Raw genomic sequence first — 21,645 nt, forward strand, 5'->3', positions numbered from 1 at the left:
CTCAATCAGGACCATGGTACCATCGTTGTATATAAATATACTGAGATGGTATCATGGAGGACTGTTTCAGTCATTTTCTTAGTCCTCCATGATACCATAATGATATATAAATATATTGCGATGGTATCACGGAAAAAGAGGTTTGAGCGAGGGGGTATGTCGGGTAAATATTTTCGGTCGGCCGGGATAAAAGCGAAATTACTTTAGGAGGGACATGGGGCGGGTAAATATTTTATATTTTAGGGGTATTTGGTGTTATTTTCCCAAAAGAATACATTAGGGCCTAGGGAGTTTACTCAGTTTGGTCATATACTCAATTGGAAAATGTTTTTCTAGACCAATTAAAAGCAAACTATGCATGCCCGGTCATTTTAACTACGTCTTACCATTTTCCATTGATATTGGGCCGAGTTAAGGGGATTAGGATTTCATGGCCGTTTTTCTTGGGCCTGGAGATACTTCACTATAAGCCGGGACATTTTGGAGACGTATAACCAAAAATATATATTTAAATTAGGTGATTTATTTGGAAAATTTTAAAAAACTACTGTGGGACTTTTGTGATAGTCATTATGCGGGAGATATTGATGATTAAAAAAAAAAAAAAAAGCACAGCTGATTTTATATTTTTCTTGGGTGACTGTGTTATTTCCTGGAGTTTAAAAAACAATTCATTGTTACTCTCTCGACTTGTGAAGCTGAATACGTGGCAGCAACATCCTGTACATGCCATTCTGTTTGGCTGAGAAGATTGTTGAAGGAGCCTCCTCAATTTTGGCTGAGAAGATTGTTGAAGGAGCCTCAATTTGCTACAAATTGAAGCCACATTGATTTCTGTTGACAACAAATCCGCATAAGCACTTGCCAAGAATTCGGGTATCATGATCGAAGCAAACACATGAACACAAGGTATCACTTCATCACGGAATGTGTTGCCAAGAAGGAGTTAGAGCTCAAGTATGTGAAATTTCACGATCAAGTCGCAGATATTTTCACAAAGCCTCTCATGTTTGAAGACTGTAAGAGATTGAGATTAAGTCTTAGAATGAAGAAGAAAAAACAAAATTAAGGGAGAGATTTGTGGAGAATAATTAATTAGGTTGATATAAAACAAAAGATAAAAGAAAAAGAAAATAAAGAAGGAATAAAATGATTACCTGAGTTTGTAAGTGCCTGCCATTTGAAAACAAGGCAATTTGCCAAACTACAAATGCAAATTGAAAATCTCAACTTTTAGAAAGTAAGGTTCTGATTGGTTGATCTTGAGGTAAGTTTTATTATAAATATTAGAGGAGTCCGTTCCCTATTGTAGGTACACCAATTCAGAGAGAATTACATAGATAGTTGAGTGCAGGGGTGATAACCTTAGTTAATGATGAAAAGACATTGAATTGGACCTCCATGTTACGAAAAAGAAAAAAAAAAAAAAAAAGGTACTTAATTGACGTGAAAGTCTGTTAAAGAGAAGGCATATGTGGTTCACTCACTGCAACAAATGTAATATTCAGCTAGGAAATTATTGGTTACAACACAAAATTCTTCACTAATTGTTAATTTTTTGTGACAAAAGTTACATTTCTTGTCTAAATACATGAGCCGCATACTTTTAGTGACAAAACACTATATTTCGTAATAAAAGTTTTGTTCACTAAAATTTCCCACCAAAAATTGACTTGGCACCATTTATTGAGTCACATTAGCCACGAATTTTAAATTTTCAGTGACACAGTATTTGGTCACTAATAATCTACCATATTTGTCTTAAAATTAAATTTAGACACAAAAAAAGTTTCGTCACAAAAAAGTATGTTCTTACAATATCGACAAATTAGAGTTTGTAGTTAAATGTTGTAATTTTAGCTACAAAGTTTATGTTTAATTGTGATCTCAGCGTTTGTCACTAATATTATAAACAATTAGTGACTACCAATTTATTGTCTCTAATGAACATAGAACTTAGTGACAACAAAAGTTTTGTCACAAAATAAGCTATGTTTAAATAGCGAAGATTTTAAAATTTGTAATTGAATAATTTAACTATTAGCGATGAAAAAAATTCATAACTAAATATAAATGATCTTTGGCTATGATTGTTTATGGTGACAAGTTGTCGGTGTTCAAGTGCCCCCTGATAATAAACATCTTCAGAAAAGCAATGTTATTTATGAAAAAAGTGAAGCGGGTGAAGGAAGTAGGAATGAGATGATGTTCTAAGAAGGAAATTCACGTTCCAAGTTGGAAAATCACCCAAATTTGGGCGTATAAAATATGGCTGTAATCATATTTAAATTGTGGCCACTTTATTGCAATTATAGTCAAATCTGCTGAAATCAAATTCAATTTTAAAATCAATTTCAATACAATTTAAAATACCAAATTGAAGAGAAATTTGAAATAACTTTATTATCCAATTAATTCATTAAGCTTCTTGAACTTGAACAAAATAAAATATAACAAAAATAGACTAAATATAATTTATTTATTTTTAATCAAAGCAGCTAGCACCAAGCTTAGCTGTGAGTTTTATTAACCAAAAGTTCTGTACAGAAAAAAGAAGTAAAGAAAAAACAAAAAGCAGAAAGGATTACAAGGCCAAAAGTGCCTAAAAACCAAGTGTAAAACAGCTTAAGTAGCTATATCTAGCCTAATATATGCATCAACATTTCAAGTCTTGGCTTGATTCCACTTCAAGTCACCTCAAGTTCTCACTAGGTGCTATGGAATCTAATGCCAACAGAAGGATCCTTCCAACTTGAAACTGTGCAATATTAGGCCTTACATGCTAGCCAAAGCTGCATACAATCTGAGTCTCACATACTTCATTTTTTTGTGCGGATTGCCCTTCAAAAGCACTGGTCTTTAATTTTTGCCCCTTAAATTGGTGGTCTTAAATTTTGCCCTTCACTAGAATCCCCTTGGTTCCGGGTTCGAACCCCCGCTCAATCAAAAAAAAAAATCGCAAGGCATAAGTTGGGATTCGCAAGGCAGAGTTTTGCATGCCTCAGACAGAATTTCAAATGCAAACTCTACCTGCAAGCAGAGTTTGCTTCTACCTACAGGCATACAAAACTCTACCTGCAGGTAGAGTTTGAAACTCTGCCTAAGATAGAGTTTTGCAAGCAAAATTCTGCATGCATATAGAGTTTTGCATTCAGAATTCTGAACTCTACTTGCAGGTAGAGTTTTGTATGCAAAATTCTGCGTGTATGTAGAGTTTTGCATTCAGAATTCTGTCTGAGGCCTGACTTTGCTATGCTTCAGGCAGAATTTTGAATGCAAACTCTCCCTGCAGGCAGAGTTTCAAACTCTACTTACAGGCATACAAAACTCTGCCTCGCGATTTTTTTTTTTTTTGACTGAGTCGAGATTCGAACCCCAAACCTCATGCTATTAGGCGAAGGGCAAATATTGAAGACCACCAATTTAATGGGCAAAAATTAAAGACCACCCCAAAAGAAGGGCATTCCTGCGAATTGCCCCATATACTTTGATACCAAAGGTTTTAATGGGATGGTTTATCTGTACTTATCCTCTATCACTAAGGAGATTCTTCCAAACAGCTGAACATTTCTTCCAACAGGCTGACATGAAGTTAATACCACACATCGGATAGAATTTGCTTAGTAACAAACTCAAGAGCAGATAAAACTTAATCTTGTTCTAATAATTAAGCTGTAAATAATTATAAATTATGAACACACACTATGCTAATTATAAGCATCGAATAGATTAATTACTTAAATTTGGGTAAACTTTATTGATTTCCCCATTCAACTTGCTCTTAAAGCTAAGATCAGATTCCTTCTCAACTTTCGATTGGAGATATTTTTTCTCCTCATATCTCAAACCGTGCATATCTTTCCCTTGCTCTACTTTATGTGTTTTTCATATTACCATATTAAAGTTTTTTCAACGATATTAACTCATGTGATTTATTACTATTTATTTACTCAATGAATAAAAATTGATTTGTTATATAGTTGAATCCAACAACATCTATAGATCAGAAAATGAAAGAAAAAAATATTATGATATAAAAAAGTATTCGTTGGGGAAGAAATTGATAATATAGGGAATAAAATGGACATAGATTTATGAACCCTGACAACAATCAACAGCCCTTTAAAATGTTAATTAACCATAAGACATCTTTTTTTATTTTTTTTGTATGTAAGATTATACTATATTTGTATTCCAAAAGTATAGGGAGCATCAAATGTTACAAAAAGGTGAGGACTCGTCTTGAGTCTCTACGAAAAGGGTCATGGAGGCAGGGGCGGAGCCAGCCCTTCGGGTGTGGGTTCGGCCGAACTCAGTAACTTTTATTCGAACCATATATTTGTATTAAATTTTTTGTCAAATATATACAAATTATTAATTAAGAACGCAGTAATTTTAAAGAATTAGAATCCCGAACCCACAAGCTTCGAATCCTGGCTCCGCCTCTGCATGGAGGGGACAACTTGTCAAAAAGTCGTTATACAGGCTAGAAGTCACGGTGCTTGCTACTTCTTGCTACATAAAACTTGTCGCTCACATTTTCTTGCAGAGCTCCTTTACAAAAATTGGCGGTTCTTCCAACTATATGATGGAGCTGGAGCCTGGATGTGAGCTATCACTATTAAAAAAAACACTATTTTTCCACTGAAATTCCCCACTGAAAAATATTTATTGGTTGTTCCCATTGAATGTCGGTGGAAAAAACCTAAATAACAGTGTTTTCACACGAAAAAAGTCATGAAGTTTTTCCGCGTTTTAACTTTTAATGATAACCTGTTTCCCACCATATGTTTGTTGGATTTTGGGGCTTTTTCCCTTCCTATGTGGATAAATAAACCCCTTTTTGACCTAGCCCACTTAGCCTTAAAGCCCACTATATATAAGATCAACTTAGGTCTTATTTCATGAATGCAAGAGTGAATTCATAGTAGCCATATAGAGAGAAAAAGTAGGAGAGAAGTGCTGATTTTCGCACACTGAAAATCAGCTACAATGTCAGCTTCAAACTGCATTTTCCGATCTGTTAGTCGTTGGATCGTGTTAAAATTTTAACTGGGGGTTTTTGACATTTGGTTCTTGGATTCCAACGGTGGAGATTGGATTTAGTGGTCTGTAGATCCAAATTTAGAGAAAGTAACACTAGCTCGCTTTTTTTTTGGGGGGGGGGGGGGGGTGATTTCTCTCCTTTCTTCACTAGTTTTGATGTTATCTTTTATGTATTGTTGCTCCGTGTTTGGCATTGATATTGTAGCCATTTAGGGAACATTGTTGTAACTCTTGTTGATTGTTAGTAGAGCTTTTGTTGGCCGAAGGTCCCGTGGTTATTTCCTCTTCACATTGAAGGGATATTTCCAGGTAAATTTGGTGTCTCTTGCATTTGGTTTATTTTGCTGGCTTTGCTATTTAATTATTGGTATAGCTGCTGCCCATATACTTGTTTATACTCAAACTTAGTTTGCTCCTCTTGTTCAAATAGAGCGGGAAGTTTTGACTTGGGTATTTCGCTATTACCTTGTCGTGCAATTTGGTATTTGCTTGCTTCTTCCCAATAGTTTTTTCCCAGCTGTGAGCTGATTCGGTTGGAATGAAGTGGGAAAATTCATGTTCTACAATTTTCCATTCAACGTCGGTGAAAAAAACCCCTATGTTTCTAGTAGTGTATGTGCATCCATATCACGCTAGATTGTCAACAACTCAATTTTGCTCCCTGTAAATGAGTTCCATCACATGATCAGTTAGGGATCTGAGCAAGTAAGTGCAGTCATTTTAAAGAGAAGTATAAGATAGATGTTGAATAAGTATACTACGGAGAACTGCCTTTGCATAAAGATTTATATGTAGTGGTGTAAAGTGAAGAAATCTGGTCTAGAAGATGAAATCCATAACTGCTATGAGCTTGAGAGAATGAGCAGAAATGAGAAAATGATTTCATATCACAGAAGTTAGTTACAAAGAGATATATATATACAGGAATATACAGCTGTATACAGCTGTCTAACTACTTCCACTAACTACTACTTGCCACATCATCAACTAACTCTAACTAACTTGACTAATCCAACTAACTATTTCGGATATAATTAGCTAAGACTAAGTACAAGCTAATATTGTGGAATCTAATCCTACTAACTAATTTCATCATCTGCAATACTCCTCCTCAAACTAGGTGTACTGAAAATGTTTAGGACTCCTAGTTTGGACAGTAATGTGTCGTGTTGAATCTTCCTAAGTGCCTTGGGTAATAGATCAGACTGCTGGTCCTTGGTATTGATGTAGATAGTTTGAATCAAGCCACTAGTCACCTTTTCTCTAATGAAATGACAATCAATTTCTATATGCTTAGTTCTTTCATGGAAGACTGGATTGGCAGCAATTTGTATTGCTGCCTTACTATCACAAAATATGGTAACAGGCCTTTCAATTGTGATCCTTAGCTCCTTGAACAAGTTAGTAATCCAAACCACTTCTGCTGTTAGAGCTGCTAAGCTTCTGTATTCTGCTTCTGCTGAGCTCTTAGAAACAGTGGCCTGCTTCTTAGACTTCCAAGAAATGAGGGAATCACCTAGTTTCAATAGGTAACCTGTAACTGACCTTCTTGTGTTGGGGCATGCAGCCCAATCTGCATCACAAAACCCTGTGAGTTTCATACTCTTCTCAGAAGACATCAGCAATCCCAGGCCAGGTTCATTCTTAATGTATCTAAGTACTCTCAAAGTTCCATCCCAATGTTGAACTTTAGGCTTCTGTAGGAATTGGCTCAAAGTTTGGACAGTGTGGGCAATGTCAGGCCTGGTTATGGTCAGGTACAATAATTTGTCAACCAGTCTTTGATACTTGTGAATGTCAACAAACAGCTCACCATCATGATCAGCTGTGGTCAGTTTCACATTGCACTCAAGTGGTGTAAAGGTTGTCCTTCCTGCTGCCAAGCCAGCTTCAGAAATGAGTTCTAGTGCATACTTTCTCTGGTTCATCAAGATTCCTTTCTTTGATCTGCTAAATTCAATCCCAAGAAAAAACCTGAGCTGCCCCAAGTCCTTGATTTTGAAGTTGTGGTGCAACACATTTTTGGTTTCCTGGATCAGTGTTTGATCATTCCCAGTGATGATCAAGTCATCTACATATACCAAGATCATCACCACACTACTTCCCTTTCTTTTTGTGAAAAGAGAGTAGTCAAGGTGGCTTTGCTCATAACCATAATTCACTAGAGCTTCAGTCAATTTGAAGTTCCATTGCCTGGAAGCTTGCTTTAGTCCATAGAGGGACTTGACAAGCTTGCAAACCACAGGCTGCTTCTCCTGAACATGTAGTCCTTGAGGCAATTCCATAAACACTTCCTCAGAGAGATCACCTTGCAGGAATGCATTATAGACATCCATCTGATATATGTCCCAATTTTCAGCTGCTGCAAGTGCAATGATGATTCTGACTGTCACCATCTTCACAACTGGTGAGAAAGTCTCTTGGTAGTCTATCCCTGCAGTTTGATTATAGCCGGCAACCAGCCTTGTTTTGTACCTCTCAACCTCACCATTAGCTTTGTATTTGATCTTAAACACCCATTTGTATCCAATGGGAGACTTGCCATGAGGCAAAGGCATGAGCTGCCATGTACTATTGTCCTGCAAGGCTTGCAGTTCCTCCTGCATGGCCAAGATCCATTTGTTGTCTTTGACAGCTTCTTCATAGGTTTTAGGTTCCAAGGCAACTGAAGTTTTACACAGGTAAGCTTGATAAGATGGTGAAAGTTGAGCATAAGACATATAATTGGCCACAGAGTGGGACTGCTGCCTGTCAGAACTCCTGCTCCTGCTATTGGTAATATAGTCCTTATGCCAGATTGGGGGATGAACAGATCTTATGGACTTTCTGATGATATGAGGAGGAACCATATGGCCAATGTCAGCAGTAACATCAGAGGAATCAACAGTAATTTGATCAGGAAGTGCATCATCTGCAATAGTGTCATCATGGTTTGATTTCATCCCTTCAGTAGGCATAGTGTCATCTGCAGTATGATCATTAGACTGATCATCTGCAGTCAATTGTGGTTGTGCAATAGATACAGGTAACTGTTCATCCTGCAGGTTAGTGAAAGGGAACACATGTTCCTTGAAAATAACATCTCTACTTACTAAGAACTTCTTGTCTTGCAAGTCATAAAGTAGGTAACCCTTCTGTGTCATAGAGTAGCCCATGAGAACACAAGCAGTTGCTCTTGGGGAGAATTTGTCATGTTTAATAACTTTGGTTGCATAGCATAGGCAACCTATTGTTCTCAGGTGATGAAGTTTGGGTTTATGTTTGTGAAAGACTTCAAATGGAGACTTCCCTTTCAGCACAGTTGTAGGCAATTTATTTATCAAGTATACTGCTGATAAAACACATTCACCCCAAAACCTTATAGGAATTCCACCTTGAAACCTGATAGCTCTAGCAACTTCCAAGATATGCCTGTGTTTCCTCTCCACCACTCCATTCTGCTGAGGAGTGTGTGGACAGCTACTTTGGTGTATTATACCCAAGGATTCAAATAACATTTTACATTCTTGGTTAAAAAACTCACCGCCATTATCTGATCTCAACATTTTAACAGAACAAGAGAATTGAGTTTTCACCATCAAAAGGAAATTTCTCAATACAGTAATGACATCTTTTTTTAATCTGAGCAAATACATCCATGTCATCCTTGAACAGTCATCAACAAGAGTCAAAAAATACCTATATCCATTATGAGTGGCAATCTTGTATGGCCCCCAGACATCTAGATGAATCATATCAAATACATGCTTACTTCTAATAGAACTTATAGGAAAAGCAAGTCTAGTCTGTTTAGCTAGGGGATAGACTATACATTCATCACTAGCAACATTATTATGTTTACTACTTGCTAATGATAGTTTTCTGAGCACATTTATTGAAGGATGCCCCAGTCTTTTGTGCCAAATGACTTCTTCCACTCTATTAGTCTCTACTACTAGCAACTTGACCTCTTCTTCCATCAGTGATTTAGAAGCATGTTCCACCAACAGATATAAGCCTCCAGACTCTTTACCAATCCCCTTGACTCTCCCAGTTGAGAGGTCCTGAAAGACACAGAACTCAGGGAAAAAATTGACAGAACACTTCAATTGTCTAGTGAGTTGTGATACAGACAACAAATCATACTTGAAGTTAGGCACAACCAACACATCTCCCAAAATTTCCCCTGTGTTCCATCTATAACTACCAGTACTGGTTATTGTAGTGCATTGTCCATTAGGTAAGTAAACTTTGTTTCTACTTCCCTCAGGCACTTTTGATACATTTAACAATTTATTTATGTTAGAAGTAATATGTTTGGTAGCTCCTGAGTCCACTATCCATCTCTTATTATTAGTATGTGTTGCAAGGGCTGTTTCATTGCCAATATCATTGCCACTTTGTGCTACAAAAGCAGCAGTATTAATACCTGCCATGTTGACTGTCATGTCACCTGTAGTTTCATGAGCTTCATCTTTGCTCAGCAAGTTCAGTATCTGATTGTACTGTTCCTTTGTGAAAGCAGGTCCTGGTGCAAATTGATAGTCAGCATCTTGTCCCTGCACAGATCTTGCAACTGCACCAAATGGATCATTGTCTTCAACTGCATTTTCCATTCTAGTGTTACCCCCTCCATTTCCCGATCTCCTCTTGTATTTGAGATCAGATGGATAACCAATGACTTTGTAGCATATTTCTTTAGTGTGTCCTTTCTTTCTACACACTTCACACTGTAAGTTGAAATTTCTCCCTTGCTTATAAAATACTAGTTTTCCTGCATGAATTCCTGTATAGTTTCCTGCATAAAGTGCTGTTGAAGGCTCATTCACATATGTATGTGCCTTTCCTGCATTCTTTGCACCATATGAGCTAGCTGACTGATGTTCATTCACATGTCCCTTCCCTTTACTAGCATACAAAGCTGTTGAAGAAGATTCTCCCATATCTCCTCCTGAGTATAAACCAGCTGTGATTTTTTGACTCTCATCAGCCATGATCATTGAGTAAGCCTTATTGACTGATGGCAAAGGGATCATCATTAGTATTTGACTGTGTGGTTGATTGTATGACTCATTGAGTCCCATTAGAAATGCATACAGTCTCATATACTCTAAATGTCCTGCATACTCTCTAGAGTTGGGACAAACACATGATGGAGGTGCAATCAATGCATCAAACTCAGCCCAAAGCAATCTCAACCTAGTGAAATAAGCTGAAACATATGAAGTTCCTTGTGCAATTGTACATATCTCTCTATGCAACTGGTAACCTCTAGATCCATCAACTTTGTCAAACCTATCCTTTAGATCTGCCCACACAGTTGCTGCATCTAATGCATACATGATCCCACTCATGAGTTCCTTTGAAACTGAATGAACAATCCATGATAGGACAAAAGCATTACATTTCTCCCATTGTTCTTCCAAATCACTACTGTAATCGCTCTTTTTGCAGGTTCCTTTGACAAATCCAATTTTGCTCTTAGCTCTCAGATTGAGCAGCATCGATCTGCTCCATATTGTATAATTTTCAACTCCTGTGAGCAGAATCGTGGTCAAAGGTATCCCTGGAGTGTCAGAGTTATGGAGGTGAAGAGGATGATTACGTTGCTTCTCTACATCATCCATCGTATCTGTGCTCACCATTGTTCTTCGCAATTTCTGAACACACAAATACGCAAATTATAATTGATCGAATCTGCTTGAATCAATGATTGATTCGTGGCTCTGATACCATGAAGAAATCTGGTCTAGAAGATGAAATCCATAACTGCTATGAGCTTGAGAGAATGAGCAGAAATGAGAAAATGATTTCATATCACAGAAGTTAGTTACAAAGAGATATATATATATATACAGGAATATACAGCTGTATACAGCTGTCTAACTACTTCCACTAACTACTACTTGCCACATCATCAACTAACTCTAACTAACTTGACTAATCCAACTACCTATTTCGGATATAATTAGCTAAAACTAAGTACAAGCTAATATTGTGGAATCTAATCCTACTAACTAATTCCATCATCTGCAATATAAAGTGTTATGAGACGATGACAATTTGAGCAATAATAACGAAAAAGAAGAACAATCACTTTTAAAGCGAAAATCCTCTTAAAGGAAAGAAAATCACTATCGTCACCACTCTTGTTATTCAATGAAAGACACTACTAATAAATCACTATTTTCCCACCGAATTTTTCCACTGAAAATTATTTTGTGGCTAGCTATTCCTACTAAATGTCGGTGGGAAAATCTAAATAGTAGTGTTTAATTTCACACGAAAAAATTAGGAAGTTTCCCAGTGTTTCAATGGAAACGTGTGTCGCACCATGCGTTTTCCCATTGAGCTTGTTTGGTGGGAATGAGGTAGGAAAATCTTATTTTATAACACAAATTTCCCACTGAATGTCAACGGAAAAACCTCTGTTTCTAGTAGTAAGATGTATTTACACAGATACGTAATTATGAAGGAAGGTCATGTATATAAGCTGTGAAAGACTCTAAACCCAGTAGTACTCGGACCATTTTTCCATGTAGAAAACGAGCCGCCCCCTGCAAACCCTGCAATCGATTATAGGAATCGGTCCTTACATCAGTCCCACAAACAAAAGATAAAGTTCCGAGTTTGAGGCCGTGGAAGAGAGCCAGTACTTCGGCCTGAAAACTATTCATGGGTGAGATATTCCCCGCATATCCAAGTATCTGATGAGTAATCACAAAAACACCACCAATGCCTGCGATTCCATGTTTTTGGGAAACACATAGCACTTTAATTGAAAAAAGGGATTGAAATATTATAATTTTAATAAGTTACGTACATAAAAGGAGGGGATAGATAATCTAAGGGAAAATAGACATTGCTCTCAATAAGTTGGATTGGCTTTTAGAAAGAAGTCTAACTTTTAAGATAAAGGTACAAAGGAAAAAAATTGATTTCACCTGTTTAATTTTTGTTATTGTTTGTTATTTAAAAGAAGGGTTTGTTGAAAAAAACAACCGTGCTCAATATTAGAGAAAGCTTAAGCAAACGTTTGTAGCCTGTCAATTAGATAGGACCGAAAGGGTTAGGTATACTAAAAATGTGTTTAATGTGTGTGCATTGATATTTTATAATTTATAGTATTATCATATTAAGGTGACCCAGAGCAATCAGGGGCTATTTAGGTGCAAAAAATGGAGCACGTGAACACATGGTCTCTCTGTAAAATTAGGTATTTTATGTATATTTTTTTTAAAAGTAGTATAAAACTATCTGCTGGAACACATGCTACAAAGCTAAATGGTACACTTGGTTGAAGTCTGAGCTAATACCTAGAGGTTTAGGGATTAAGCTCCACTTAATAAATTTTTTCCTTCTTTTTTTAGTGGTGAACTCATATTCCAGAAATCCTAGATTCGCCTCTGAGAGCAATATGTAACAGTTTATAGTAAACTTAATTTCGTAACATAGAAAAATAACTAAATAAACTTCAATAACCAGTTAAAATGTATTGATAATGCAAATATTATCTACATCCTTAGTGTATATAAAGTAATACCCTATATATATTTGACAATTAATGAACATTAATGCAGGCGGATGTGTGGCTTCGTTAATTAGTGTTTGGCCATGGATTTTGAAAAAAAAACGAAAAATTTATTTTTCAAGTTTTTCACTTTTTTACAATCAAAACAAGTACATTTCAACAAAAAAAATACTATTTGTAAAAAATAGTCAAACACAACTCCAACTCTAAAATTCCAAAAAAAAAAAAAGGAAAAGTTTTTGGTTTCTATGACCAAACGCCTACTTAGTGGCAAATTAAAGTGGCACACTTGAGAAAATGGGCAAATAGCAACTTTTTACAGTATTAATTAAAAATTAGCCACCACCACAAAGATAGATTAGCATTTAACTACTTTGTAATTAGTTGGCACTACGAGAAAGTATAGTAATGACAACAAAATATTTAATATTTGACAATAACTTAGACTTATTGTTGGCAAATGAATTTTTTTGTTGTCAAAGAATTTAATTTTGTTGTCATAGTATTGATTATTGTTGCAAAAAGTACTTTTGACAACAACAAAAAAAGTTTTTGCACGTTGTTGTAATAACAGCCGTTGGGAAAAGTCCATGCAACAAAAAAAAAATTGTTGTCAAAAGTACTTTTTGCAACAATAATCAATCTATGGTAACAAAAAAAAAATTATCGTCAAATATAATTTTTCTTCTAGTGTGGACATTATATCCCTAAGTTAGTTTGGTCTTAGAATGGTTCCTTGAATTGAATTCTTGAGTGAAAACTTTGATGCGAAGTTGGGAAACGCATCAACACCAAAATTTGAAATTGGGAGCGAACTCCAGCAAACAGTGCTTGAGTTTTGAACAGTTGATAATTCAAACTTCAATAAAAGATGTAGGAATTTAGGAAAGGAATCACAATTCAAACCCCATGAAGAAATGTTGGAATTTAAACTACTATAACAGTTCAAATTCCATGAAAATATGATGGATTCGAACTCCAGCAAAGTGTGCACTTGTAAAATTTTCGAATTTCAGCATAATGTATTGAAGTTTTCTGTATTTTCAGCTAGTGATATTTTGTTCAAGTATTATTATTTTTCTAAAAGAGTGATTATTTCTCAATTACTTTTTGAATAATGGATAAATGTTAATTAGCGTTTTGAAAAGTGGCCATCCAGACTATTTTTCACCCTAAGGAGGACAAAACGCTGAAGTCTAATCTTAATCATTTTCGAACTTGTAACTCCACATGCATGGGGTACCTCATAATTAATTATGAATTTCTTGCTTGAGAGTTGTTAAATAGCCACACTAATGACTCAAATTTAGTCACACTTATGTAAAAATCACCATAACCTCTATTATACCATTTTAAATTAAGATAAACTTTGAGAAAAAAAAAATAGAAATGACACTAAGTAAGCATAAATTATTAAATTTGACCTAAATAGTCATATGAATTTACCCAATTTGGACCATTGTGGCCAAAATAGTGTGGCAATGGTACAAATCAGGTAAATTCATATGACTATTTAGGTCAAATTTAATAATTTATGCTTACTTAGTGTCATTTCTATCTTTTTTTCTCAAAGTTTATCTTAATTTAAAATGGTACAATAGGGATTATGGTGATTTTTACATAAGTGTGGCTAAATTTAGGTCAAATTGGTGTGACTATTTAGCAACTCTCAAAATAGTTTTTTCTTCTTAATCTTATAAGTGGTAGATTGACACGCTATATTAAGCTGGCTGCCTCGGAGTGGCGGTGTTCGTGACCTTAGCGTGCATGACCTTAGCGTGCATGGTTTTTGGTAATGAAGAAACATATAAATAATTGCTGCAGGTGCAGGCTACGCAGTTCGATTCGTGCAATTAATTATTAAGTACTAAAATAAACCATGTCAACGCATGCTCTATGTTTGTTTGGAAGGAATATAGCTTGACGCGTTTGGACAAATTATGAAGAATAATTTGTACTGTATTTATTATGAGATGATTGTCTCTAATGAAATTTTGAATAAACAACTGTATTCGAAATAGATTTTTTGTTTTTCAAAACAAAACTAAGAATGTACGCATTATAACAATAATATCCTAGACTAACATGTTCTTGTAATAACGCGTAAATTTGTACTATAACTAAAGGGAGTATATAAATAGAAGAGCAAGCAAAAATTTTACATTTTGAAAAAAATGTGATATAAAATGCAAGGAAATTATATAAAAAACTTATCATAAATTGGTTGAGGGATCAAGTGGTAATATCCAGTTTGTGGGCTATCATGAAAATTAAGTTTTGTTTTCTTGACAAACCAAAAAAAAAACACCTTTTCTTGTTTCGGGAAACTTTTTCTTTTCTTGGGAACAATATTATTTACACAATCAAACAATTTTAAAAACTTTTCTTGCTAACCATGAAAGGTATACAAGTTACAACAACTTGTTAATATACCGTCAAGTGCAGGGAAGGAGCATCTACTTTTCGTTGCAGTCCTTGTAAATATTTCCTTTTCTTATGAGAAATCGATAAACGTAGACGTATGCGTGACACCGTGAGAAATTGCAGTACTTCAGGGGAAAAAGAGAAAATAGGTGAATCTAGTCATTTATAACTTGTGTAGAAGAAAATGACCTTGTATAAATTTTTATGTGTTATTGTTTGATCTAGTTTGATGTATAAAAAGACGTAACATTTAAAATAAATTTGTAAAGGGCTACAAATTGATTGACACCCCCACCCCCGCTTTAATTTATTAGCTGTGCTCATTTTGATCTTTTCAATTCAACCCATCAAGAAGTTGAGTTGATTTAGGCTAAATGGATAGTTTAAATTGATGAGAAAAGGCTCAATATATTTAGTCGAATTAACAGAACTTAGTAAAAGTTCCCAACCAACTTGACCCACCAAACTTGAATAACCGGTCCAGCTTTCCTCCGGAATTAAAGAGTTAAGACATTGGAACATTGGATTGCCAACCCTAATTCCAGATTAAATCATACCAAAGCATTTTTCGTGTGTTTTTAGATCTCAGTTGCAAGTTCCCAGCTTTCCTTCCCAATTAAGACATATTGTATTTCCAAGATAGTTGCTGCATCACACAAAGAAAAGTTGACATGAAATTGGACAAAGCGTGTCTATTGTAAATGCTGGAAATATACTGAGTTTCAGTGGAGTGAAGTTTGTGAACTTATCACCATGTTTTAAGAAAAATACCAAACACCAACTAATAACTACTCTCTCCGGATCAAAAAAAGAGTCCACTTAGCCATTTGCACACCCCTTAAGAAAATATTAACTCCAAGACAAAAATAGGTAGTTTGACTAAATTACCCCTAATTAAATGGGCATTGGGATTTGATCATATAACACTTAATAAGGGCAAATCTGAAAAAACAAGGTTAATTCTTTCTTGATTTGATAAGTGGACACTTTTTTTTACTCAAGAAAATAAGGTTAAGTGGACTCTTTTTCTTATCTGGAGGGAGTATCATAATACGGAAACATCACAACCATAAAATGCTTCAATATTAGTACTACGTCATATTAAAAAGAGTGTCCACATAACCTTTTTTTCTTGAGTCAAAAAGAGTGTACACTTATCAAATCAACAAAGAATTAACTTAATTTTTCCAGATTTTCCCTTATTAAGTGCTATGTGATACCTATTTAATTAGGGACAATTTAGTCAAATTACCTTTTTTTTTTAGATAAGTGTCAAAAACACACCTTAACTATCAATTTTTTTTTAGTTTCATACCTAAACTAGGTTGAGAAAATTACATAAACTATCACTATCTAGTTTGCAAAACACGCCTGAACTAAATGTGTGAACTCACTCTCCAGAAGACAAGTGAAGCTGAAATTTTCTCAAAAAAATTGTTCACATGGCATAAGTAATTCTATGATGGCACCTACATGGAAATTAAAAAATAATATTTTTTTATAAAAAAACATTGTATATTTAAAAAAAAACTGCATTATTTTTTTAAAAAAATCAGCATTTAAAAAAAAAATAAACCCTGGATTTTTTAAAAAAAATAGTATTAAAAAAATAATAATTTTTATAAAAAAAATATCAAAAATTTTAGAAAATCAGAAAAAAAAAAAGATTTGAAAAATGGAAAATTTGGTTGTCTTATTTTTTTTAGAAAAATAAATTTTCCATTTTTTAAACTTCTTTTTATTTTCTATAAATTTTTTTTTTTTTTACAAAAATTATTATTTTTCGGTTTGTTTTTTAAAACAAATAGGTTTTTTTTTTTTAAATTTTCATGTAGGTGCCATTATATTGTGACATGATTTATCCACGCGGACAACACTTGGCGGCATTTTTATATAGTGATAGTGATAGTTTAAGTAGTGTTTTGCAAACTAGATAGTGATAGTTTAAGTAATTTTTTCAACCTTCTGATAGTTTAGGTATGAAACTAAAAAAAAAAAATGATAGTTGGGGTGTGTTTTTGACCCTTATCTCATTTTTTTTGTAGAAGTTAGTATTTTGTTAAGGGGTGTGAAAATGGCTAAATGGACAATTGTTTTTATTCGGAGGGAGTAAATGATATCACTAACTACACTTCGCGGTCATAGTTGAAAATCTCCCGGTCTCACATCTCTCGATTCCTTTCTTCCATGTTTCTTTCTAATTACCTTGCACTGAAAAATAAATATATTTCGACAAAATCCATCCAAACACATTCGCCCGCCCATGAAATAAAATCTTAAAATGAATCGGGTTAACACATTAGAATTCCAATATAAACTTAAGAAAAGGACCACGTTGTCGATGGATTGTTTGATATGTTATATATAGTTATAATATAGATTTTTTTTTAATTCGTTAGTTAAATAAATTATAAGAAAATAAATTAAAAAATTGAAAACTCAATAATAGCTGGGTGAATCGAGCTATGATCAATTGCTTAACCAATCATGACTTATCTCATCTAAGCCAAATACCATTGGGACGGATTAATTTCCGCTGTTAATTAGCATAGCCATTTCCACATCCAAATTCAGTCCAACCAACTAATTTAATACCCTAATCCCGTTTGCTCATTAAGTCATAGGATAACCTCGATAAACAAATTAAAGTGGCAAACAATCGTTAGTTTGAAAATTTATGAAAAAATATTTATTCATAGTGAAAACATGAATTGATTGTTTATGATTAAGTGATAACAGTTTATGAAAAATGCATTTTATGTATATATTAATCTGACATACAAACAGGGTGCTCGCATTTTTTCCCCATACATTTTCTTAAAAATTATTTTGAACATTTAACTTGTATAAATCTGTTTCGAGAAGAAACTTGCATAAGAATTGGCTAAAGATTCCTTCCAACCCTGCTTCTAATTTTATGGGATGTACTCAAAGGACAGCTCTGCTTCTAATTGACTTACCGACTAATTAGATTTTTGCTAGATCTCAAAATCATCCAAATTCAGCATATATTGGTTACATAATACATATAATCTATCCTGGACTCGAAAAATCGAAACAAAATGCATGGCTTTATATTTCTAGATTGACTGGGTCCATAAATATTTTATAGTTGTTCGTCATAGGAAATTTGTGGATACTGCAAACTAGTTAGCACTAATTTCTCCTACTCTCCCTCTTTTATTTTCCTTTTAGTTTTAAAATTTCTAACTCTTATATTTTCATTCTTTTTTCTCTTTTTGTTTTATTATTTGAGTGGGTGGATGGTGCCGCCTTCAGTTCTTTGTGGTTGGAAAATACTGAAAAAGACAAAAAGTTGAAAATGAGATGATATCACGACAAGTCAAATTTTTGACACATCAAAAATGTGATGAGAATTTAGATAGATGGGATCATCTATTCTCATTTGATTTTTCTTTTTTCAAAAAATAAAGTAGAATTTTGACACACCATTGTTCTAGATTGATGATAAGAATTGCATTAGAATGAGATCAGAATTTTGGACCGATTCCCTTAATCTGTCCTGATTTTAGGATCAGATTCCACAAACTTCAACTTATTCAATGCTAATGAACAACATTTTGACGTAACAATATTGTTTATCACGGACCATTTTCTCTTCGTCTATCCTTCCGGTCTAAATCAAACACCGATTTTTCCTCATCAACGACTTCTTCTTCCCTCCTCAACCATAAATTAATACTAAATCCGTTAACTTTTTTTTTTTTTTTTGGTAATTTAAATCCGTTCACTTTTACTTGTAGGAGTACATTATATTAAAATAATTTTTTTATTTTTACTTGTTAGTTTAGTATATCAAGAGGAAAATAATTTTTTTTCTGTTTTACTTTTAGCGTTAATTACTCATTCTAAATCATTTTCCGAATTCCTTGGGACTATGCATCAATTAATACGAATATCATGGTAAAATATGCATTTCATTTTTTAAAAGGTATGCAAAATCCATTGCGGATAATTAAAAAAGTGAACGGAGGGAGTATTTGATATTTTTATTACAATAAATATTAAATTTATACATACGGACAGTATAAAATGTTTTAGATAATTCAAAGTTATTAAATTATATATATAATTATCTTTTAAATAACTTGATAATTTATTCAGTGAATAAGGTTAAACACCACAAATTAAATCAAATTATCCTTTTAAAAATTAGTAAAATGAAATTAAAATGCTTATTAACTACCCAGATTAAGGGATAATTTTGTATTTAATAGATATACACCATACATTTATTGTTTGACTTAAATGGTGAATCATTTTTTAGGATTATTGCCAAATCATCCCCATCCCACCAGATTCTCCACTATTTACTCCAAAATAACCTCTTCCCACTATTATCATTCACTTTCCTTCATCTCCAATCCTTTTATAAATTCATATCACCAAACAATACTTCCAATTAGTTCATTAGCAATGGCAGCAACAGTTGCAGAAACATTTAACCCCATCACCACAATCTGCAATCCTAAACCAACAAGAGTTTGTTTTTCATATGCAGCCTATGCCAAAAAAGTCATACAACACCTTAAATCCTCAAAAATAATCGTCGAAAAAGGACTTTCAGATATAGAATTCTCAACCATTGAATCAAATTTCAATTTCACTTTCCCACCTGATCTTCATTCTATACTTCAAGAAGGTCTCCCCATTGGCCCTGGATTTCCAAATTGGCGATCATCGTCCTTACAACAATTAGAAATCATTAAGAATCTACCAATCTTGAGTTTATGTAAAGAAGTGAAAAAACGTAATTTTTGGTTTCTTGAATTATGGGGGACTAGACCAATTGATAATGATCAAGCTGTTGATAAAGCAAAAGGGTTCTTGAAAAAAGCTCCTGTTTTGGTTCCCATTTATCAGCATTTTTATATTCCTTGTACGCCGTGTTTGGCTGGAAATCCTGTTTTTTACGTGCATGATGGGGATGTTAAATTATGGAGTTTTGACATATCAGGTTTTTTCCATCAAGTGGAATTTCAGAGAAATGAAATGATTTTAAGAAGACCAAGTTTGTTTAATTTGATGAACGCACCGGCATGGACTGCGACCGAGGCGAGGAAAATTGAGTTCTGGACGGAAATGACGGAGATGAGGAGGCGCGTGGAGGATATGGGGAGGCGCGTGGATAAGATGGGGCTGGGAGAGACTGCGCGTGGCGGCGCGTATCACCGGAGGTGGTGGAGTGAGGATCTAGAAGGGTATTTAGAGGAGGTGTTTTTGAGCTTGAGGGAAGCAGGGTGGAAAGAAGAGGATGTTAGAGAGATGATGATGGTGGAGGAGGACGGCGGCGCGTGTGATTCCGGGAATGATGGCGGCGCGTGTGTTGTAGACAAGAAAGGGGTGGAAACGCACGTGAGGTTGTTGTCGAAGAGGTTATTACGTGCGGGTTGGAGTACGCAAGATGTGGTGGACACTCTAGGGTCATCTTATGAGGAAATTTATATCGAAGAGGATTCTTGCATTGATTTTTATCATAAAACAAGTTAGTAATGATTTTTTGCATTGTCTAGGGCTGTGTAAAGCATACAATATAATCAGATATCGGTCTAGGAATTGTTAGTATGCCTCATTTTTGTTAGGGTATAAATTAGGTGAAATTATACAAAATGGTAGAAAAGTAGTACTCTGAAAACTCAATCTTTTATATGTTTCTATTTTAATCATTTAGTATTTGAATTTTACTGGTCTGACTTATTTAAATTTGCATAAAAAATTTATTAAGTGGAAGATTTCTTTATCAGCGATTTCTTTATTTCTAATCTGAAATTTACTGGTCTGAGTTATTCAAATTCACATAAACATATTTAAAAGGAAAGCGGAATATTGTCCATGTTATTTTTTGTGTGTGTGTGTGGGTGTGAGAGAGATTTAGAACATTTTCTTTTTTCCCCGATAAAACTTTGGAAGTTCACCTTTCTAGATGATAATTTTGTTTGCCTGTCCACTTATGCCTTTCTACAAATTCTACACTTTAATCTAGGATCTAACAAAATTTAGCTAAGATTTGTTCCCCTCGCCAATATCAGCTACACTCTTGCCTCACCTTACTCCTTTCACAAAAAAATTGACAGACTTGATGGGCAAAATTGGAAACAAAATAAACTAATAACAAGTAAGTACAATGCTTCTTAATTTTTTACTATATCATATCCTTAAAACGTGCTCATGACAAGAATGAAATGCGTATGGATCGGAGGACTAATCCACATGCAAACCTTGGTTACCATTTTAACTAATCTTTATTTGGTTGACTTCCGTCGATTGATTGCCTAATGCTTGATTGATACGCATTTCCGTCCAATTAGCATTTGTGTACTTTAACAAGGATTATGAAATTAGGGTGCAGGTAGTCCAAATGTGAAGATGCTACACTACTAGACACTAGACAGTGACAAATAATACAAAGTCTCTAATTAAAGCCAAATTTTCCATTTCGTAGGGTCACTAATAATTGACCCATGAGATCTGAATTAATTTGATATATGGAGCCAAACCAAAAAAGATGAAACATTTTTTTGTCTTTACCGGTTTTCTATAGGAGCAGAGTGGTGGCTGGAGTTGGGAAAATGAATATCTTAGGCAACTTGTTATTGTGGGACTATATTACCTATTATTTTGTGCTTCATAAGTAGAGAAATTTA

General features: G+C 34.4%; 1 protein-coding gene across 1 annotated transcript; it reads left to right on the top strand.

Moving 5' to 3' along the window:
- Positions 1–19,255: 19,255 nt before the first annotated feature.
- On the top strand, positions 19,256–20,696 carry LOC132623562 (uncharacterized). The gene has a single exon (XM_060338341.1). The coding sequence runs from the start codon at positions 19,418–19,420 to the stop codon at positions 20,489–20,491; it is 1,074 nt and encodes a 357-aa protein (XP_060194324.1). The 5' UTR covers positions 19,256–19,417; the 3' UTR covers positions 20,492–20,696.
- Positions 20,697–21,645: the final 949 nt, after the last annotated feature.

Source organism: Lycium barbarum, chromosome 12 (genome assembly GCF_019175385.1).
Source record: "Lycium barbarum isolate Lr01 chromosome 12, ASM1917538v2, whole genome shotgun sequence".
Lineage (NCBI taxonomy): Eukaryota > Viridiplantae > Streptophyta > Magnoliopsida > Solanales > Solanaceae > Lycium > Lycium barbarum.

Bases quoted from the DNA above. Each gene is read 5' to 3' on its own strand.
- LOC132623562 (XM_060338341.1), top strand. From the start codon at position 19,418: ATGGCAGCAACAGTTGCAGAAACATTTAACCCCATCACCACAATCTGC.